At 45.9% G+C, this 6701-nt stretch overlaps 1 protein-coding gene across 1 annotated transcript in view; it reads right to left on the minus strand.

Annotated features, from left to right (window-relative positions):
* LOC111962811 (SH2 domain-containing protein 3C-like) overlaps nucleotides 1-5398 on the minus strand; it is an 18168-nt gene extending 12770 nt beyond the window's left edge. The window contains exons 1-5 of the mRNA XM_023986146.2: nucleotides 5250-5398; nucleotides 3668-3945; nucleotides 2594-2721; nucleotides 1815-2356; nucleotides 1255-1370 (exon numbers count right to left, since the gene is read on the minus strand). Of these exons, the coding sequence (XP_023841914.2) occupies nucleotides 1255-1370; nucleotides 1815-2356; nucleotides 2594-2721; nucleotides 3668-3945; nucleotides 5250-5342 (1157 nt within the window). The 5' untranslated portion in view covers nucleotides 5343-5398. The remainder of the gene's footprint in view (nucleotides 1-1254; nucleotides 1371-1814; nucleotides 2357-2593; nucleotides 2722-3667; nucleotides 3946-5249) is intronic.
* Nucleotides 5399-6701: the final 1303 nt, after the last annotated feature.

Genomic DNA, 6701 nt, shown 5'->3' on the forward strand with positions numbered 1-6701 from the left:
ATTGTCCTACATCCTAGTTCAACTATACCCCGAAACCTCATGTCTACATCCCAGTTCAACCCTACCTCAACCACAAACCTACTTCAGGTCCACATCCCAGTTCAACCCTAGCCTCAACCCAACCCTAACCCGGACTTCATGTCTACATCCCAGTTCAACCTACCTCAAATCACAACCCTAGCTTCATGCTCCATCCAAGTTCATACCTAGCATCAACCCTAAACCTAGCCTTTAATTTCCACATCCCAGTTCATCCCTAGCCTCAACCAAAAACCCTAACCCTAGCTTCATGTCCACATCAAAGTTCAAACCCTAGCCTCAAACATAACCTTAGCTTCATGTCCACAATTCCAAGTTCAAACTCTAGCCTCAACCCAACTAGCTTCATGTCACCACCCCAGGTCAAGCCTCAACCACAAACCCTAACCCTAGCTTCCTGTCCACATCCAAGTTCCAAATCTAGCCTCAACCACATCCTAACTCTGCTTCCTGTCCACATCAAGTTCCAATCTGCCTCACCACATCCCTAACCCTAACTTCCTGTCATATCCTCAGTTCAACTCTAGCATCAACCAAACCCTAAACCTAGCTTCATGTCACATCAAAGTTCAGCTCTACCTCAACCACAACCTAGCTTCAGTCTACATCCCAGTTAAACCCTAGCCTCAAAAACAACCCTAAACTAGCTTCATGTTCACATCCCGGTTCAACCCAAGCCTCAACCACAACCCGAACCTAACCTCAAACCTAACTTCATGTCTACTTCCCAGTTCAATCAACAGCCTCAACCCTAATCCTAACTTCATGTCCACATCCCAGTTTCAACCCTAGCTCTAAACCATAACCCAACAACCCTATATTCATGTCAACATCCCAGTTCAACCCTAGCCTCAACACGTAACCTAACTTCATGTCTACACATCCCAGTCTCCACCCTACCTCAACCAGCAACCTAACCCTGGCTATCGTCTTACATCCCAGTTCAACTCCGGAGCCTACAACCAAACCCTAACCCCAACTTCATGTCCACAATGCCCAGTTCAACTCTAGCCGTCAACATAACCCTATGTCATGTCTAACATCGCCGATTTATCGAAGAGCCAGTTCAACCCTAGCCTCAACCACAACCCTAACCTCATGTCTACATCCCAGTTCAACCCTAGCCTCAACCACAACCCTAACCTCATGTCTACATCCCAGTTCAACCCTAGCCTCAACCACAACCCTACATACTATATTACTATTAACCCTTACCTCTCCAGTAGGTCCAGTCTCAGCTGATGTCCGTGAGGTAGAGTCAAAAGCTCCAGTCCTGAACCTACTCCCATCATCCTCTGCATCTCCTTGGTAACGCCCAGTATCCTAGCAACCTGCAGACAGACAGAAGGAGGAAGCGCAACATAGAGGGAAGGAGGAGTGAGTGAAGGAAGCAGAGAGGGCGGGAAGGAGAGGAGAGGGCGAGAGAGAGGAGATAGAAATGACAATAAACCCTTCCTATCTTAATGTATTCATGGTCACCGCAACGTGTGGTTAATTGGCTCTTAATTCAAATGTTATCAAATAATGAGTTAAGTAAATAGTGCTGAGAATAGCATAGTCATCCCTGTATTAACCTCAGGTTGCTCTCTGCCGCTCTACCATTAACAGGAGTTAATTGAGCAACACTCTGTGGCGGAGTAGTGTGGCTGACCGTAGGGGATTAGTGGCATCACTGAGTTACGTTCAGGGGTCCAAGGTACACAGTGCCAGAATGCTGCTCTTATAACCCTATTCAGAGTCCTATGGGTCCATACTGTATGCACGTGTGTCCATACCGTGCAGTCAGCCATTGTGATGTGTTTAGCAGCCGTCCTGGCGTCCACCTCAGCCAACAACTCCTTGACTCTCTTCAGTACGCTCATCTCTAAGGGCTTGTTCTCCTGGGGGATCAAGGGTGACAGGTACTTCCCTGGTCTGAAGGAGGAGGCAGTCTCCACCAGGGGGACGCTGAACGCCTCTCCCCCAGCCCCTGCTCCGTTGTCCTTCCCCGGGGCAGGCCCTCGGCCCTCCTCCACACGCAGCCGCTCCACGTAGCTCTTAGCTGGAGGTGTCGGGGGCATGCCAGCGGCACACGGAGCCCCGGGACATGGGGCCGGGGAGGGTCTGAGGTCGCAGTAGCTTCCCTCTGTTTCAGTGCCCCCTGCTGGGGCTGGGCAGGAGCAGTGGGCCGGGGTGGAGTGGGAGCTGGCAGCTAGCATGTCGGGTAGGTTGTTGTTGGAGCCAGGGCTGAGCTGGGGCTCGCTGGAGCGTCTCAGGACTGGTGAGGGGGGCACCACTGCCAGAACTCTACCCCCTGACTGGGTTCTGTGTCTGTGGACTGGGGGGGTAAGCAGGGGGTTACACACATGTATTGTATATTCAATACGAGGGTTTCAATTCGTCATGTTTTTGTTTAGCTGTGCTTGATTGAGCTCGCCTGGGGCAATGGAACTAATGGAGTTGTCTCAAAAGTGCAAACCCTACCCCTACCCATCTTACACTGTAGACAGGCATGCTCAATCAAATGCACCACACCACCACGTTATAGAATAATCTCCATGACAGAAACACTCACTGTGGCTGTATGCTGGGGAGAGAGGTGTTTCTCCTACAGGAGACAGGGGACAGCGATACTCCTGGATCTGATCCATACTCATGGCACAGTTCCTCATCGCATCCTTGTGGTTGTGAATAGTAGAAGGGCTGCAAACACAAACCAACACAGTCATTTCCAATGCCCCAAAATGTCTATATTTTAACTTAAGTGCCAGATATACATTTTTCCCTATTGGTCTACTAAGAAGAGGTGAAACACAGGTCAACCTTATCCTTGTCCCAGATCTGTTTGCACTGCACGGCCAATTCACATGGTCAATGTCATGTCATGTTTGGCATGACAATGACCATACGAGTTGACAAGACAGCACAAACAGATCTGTGACCAGGCTAAGCTTGACCTCTCAGCTTGACCTCTCAGCTTGACCTCGGGTTACTGTGCCGAGGAGGAGGAAACAGACAGTCGTGCATTATAAGGATGTGCAGACAGTTCAGTGTCAGAGTGACCGGTGTAGCAACTAGTTTAACATCGAGCCATATTGTACAGAGTCTAAAGTATGGCTCGGATCTAGCATGCTCTTCAGTGAATCAGAGGCAGGGGGTGAGAGTGAGAAGGGGTCAGTGCTCTGTTATGACACCAGTGTTCTGACCCAAACGGGCTCACACACACCACCTGCACCCCACGACAGCAGCCTCCACTTCTGGCTTTGGAACAACTGGTACTGCTACTGGTATTGGTGCAGGTACTTGGACTGATACTGGGACTGGGGGAACTGGTGGTTCCCCTGGACTGATGGACTCCACATCACTGACCGCACAATGGGAATGAATGGGCAATGAAACATCTGTTTTAAAACGCTGAGACGCGCGGCGAGCACACACACACACACACACACACACACACACACACACACACACACACACACACACACACACAACACACACACACACACACACACACACACACACACACACAACCCCATACACACACACACACACACACACACACACACACACACACACACACACACTGAACAAGACTGTCGTAGAAGAAGAGAATATAATAATGATACTATATCAGTCCGTCTCTCACCTGTGAGGTATCAGCTTCTCTGTGGTCAGTCCGTCGTTCATGGTTACGCTCCGCCTCTTGATGTACGCTCCTCTCTGACTGGACGGTGAGTGGGCCAGGCTGTGCCTGCTATTGGCTAAGGCAAATGTGGCCTCCAGGTAGCGCAGGGGTAGGGTGCGTATGATTGGACAGTAGATCTGGGCTCCACTGGGCTGGGAGACAGGCCGCCGCCCGGCCATGTAGAACCTCACCAGTTCAGGTATGGAGTCGAAGCTGTCCTTCTCGAACAGGTACTGGACCTTAAGATAAAATAAGAAAGACTTAGTTGTCAAATCATTGCAACACAGTCACAAGGACAAAAAGACGACGATCAACAATACAAGTAGTCAAATCAGATAGCAGCATAAAACGTCAACAGTCAACAGTTCATATACAATAATCAATAGATCATAAAAATATGTAAATAGTTTATCCGTAGTCACCTTACGCACTAGACTTGTCATTAAATCTTTAAGGCCCGGTGCAGTCAAAAACGGGATTTTCCTGTGTTTTATACACTACCGGTCAAGAGTTTTAGAACACCTACTCATTCATGGGTTTTTCTTTATTTTTTACTATTTTCTACATTGTAAAATAATAGTGAAGACATCAAAACTATGAAATAACAGATATGGAATCATGTAGTAACCAAAAAAGTGTTAAACAAATCAAAATATATTTAATATTTCAGAATCTTCAAATAGCCATCCTTTGCCTTGATGACTTGTCAAAAAAAAAAAAAAGTAGTTGAGAAGTGCCTGACTGTTTATGAGCAGAAGAAGCCACACCAGATTGCCTCAGTCTTGGATCCACGCTTTAAAACTGGCATGGTGCAATGCCACATCAGACATCAATGATCTGGACACAAGGTTCACCAGCACAGCATAGGATGTCCCACACAGTGAGCCATCACCACCAACAAAGTCGCTTGGACACACTGTTTGGTTGAATGGAACAACCAAAGAATAGAGAAATTGATGATTACCTCATCACCCCATATCTTCCATCAAGCTGATCCTCTGAAAATCTGGAAGACACAGTCACACACGCCCAACACTGAGCAGAGTTGCTGCTGTGTACCTACATGTCCGAGCTGTGGAGCGGCTTTTCAGCATTGGGGGGTGTATCTTCAGAACAGATCGCTACTCAATGTCTGATAAGCTTTTTGAAACTCTGATGTTTAAAAAATATATATATAACATGGCATCTTGTCCTCTTTCATGAGACACCAATGTAAAGTATGGGCTGCATATTGTGATTTAAACAGTGAAACAAGACCTATATAATGGTAAATTGTTTGTTATTTCAAATAAAATTACTATGCAATTATTTTCAAATATTTATTAGAAATAACTGTCTTTCAAATACTTCCAATGATATGTATTTGAAGGAATTGTAAATACATGACAATACTTTTCAAATAGTATTTTCAAATGCATTTACATGTTCAACTACTTGTTTTTTCAAATACATTTGATTTAAAACTTGTTTTGAAATGTATTGAAAAGTCATTCAAATACCTGAAATAGTATTCGAACCCAGGTCTGCAAGTTACAATACATACCTTCGACTCAGTGCTGGACTTGACCAGGACCTTGGTGATCTTAAAATGCAGAACCTCGTGGTTCCAGCGGGTCGTTAGGACGTAGTCGCCCATGTTAATCAGCGAATCACGGATCAGGAAATCACCGTTCTGCAGGACTACAGTCTCCGATAGCTGGAGGTTGACAGAAAGGAATTAGGAGGGTTATTTCATAACATTGTTAAAGTTATTATAACATTGTTATAGTGACATTTTTAGAAGAAGGTTTGATCTACAGTTGAAATCGGAAGTTTACATACACCTTAGCCAAATACATTTAAACTCAGTTTATCACAATTAATGACATTTAATACAAGTAAAGATTCCCTGTCTTAGGTCAGTTAGGATCACCACTTCATTTTAAGAATGTGAAATGTCAGAACAATAGTAGAGAGAATGATTTATTTCAGCTTTTATTTCTTTCATCACATTCCCAGTGGGTCAGAAGTTCACATACACTCAATTAGCATTTGGTAGCATTGCCTTTAAATTGTTTAACGTTTCGGGTAGCCTTCCACAAGCATCCCACAATAAATTGGGTGAATTTTGGCCCATTCCTCCTGACAGAGCTGAGTCAGGTTTGTAGGCCTCCTTGCTCGCACACGCTTTTTCAGTTCTACCCACACATTTTCTGTAGGATTGAGGTCAGGGCTTTGTGATGGCCCCTCCAATACCTTGACTTTGTTGTCCTTAAGCCATTTTGCTACAACTTTGGATGTATGCTTGGGGTCATTGTCCATTTGGAAGACCCATTTACGACCAAGCTTTAACTTCCTGACTGATGTTGCTTCAGATGTTGCCTCAATATATCTACATAATTTTCCATCCACATGATGCCATCTATTTTGTGAAGTGCATGTCACGTCTGCTCCCGCTCTTCCCTTCCCCTGGCGCCAGATTACCCTGCATCACGCACTCCTGCCATCCATCACCCACACATGCCTTCCCTCGTCACTCGCATCAGCGTAATTGGACTCACCTGGACTCACTTATCACATGTTCATTTCCTCCCCTTTATCTGTCTGTTCCCTCCTACTGCATTAATTTTTTTTTTTTGTTGTTGTTGTTCTTGACGCTGTTCCTGTCTCGTGTTATTTCAGTTATTTATTAAATGTTTACTCCCCGTACCTGCTTCGTCTCTCCAGCGTCAACTCATGTGACAGTGCACCAGTCCCTCCTGCAGCAAAGCACCCCCACAACATGATGCTGCCACACCCCCGTGCTTCACGGTTGGGATGGTGTTCTTCGGCTTGCAAGCCTCCCCCTTTTTCCTCCAAACATAACGATGGTCATTATGGCCAAACAGTTCTATTTTTGTTTCATCAGACCAGAGGACATTTCTCCCAAAAGTACGATCTTTGTCCCCATGTGCAGTTGCAAACCGTAGCCCCCTCCCCCCCCGCGTTCTCTCTTCTTTCTCTGAGATAAGTTGAT

The sequence above is a fragment of the Salvelinus sp. IW2-2015 genome, linkage group LG4q.1:29 (assembly GCF_002910315.2).
Source record: "Salvelinus sp. IW2-2015 linkage group LG4q.1:29, ASM291031v2, whole genome shotgun sequence".
NCBI lineage: Eukaryota > Metazoa > Chordata > Actinopteri > Salmoniformes > Salmonidae > Salvelinus > Salvelinus sp. IW2-2015.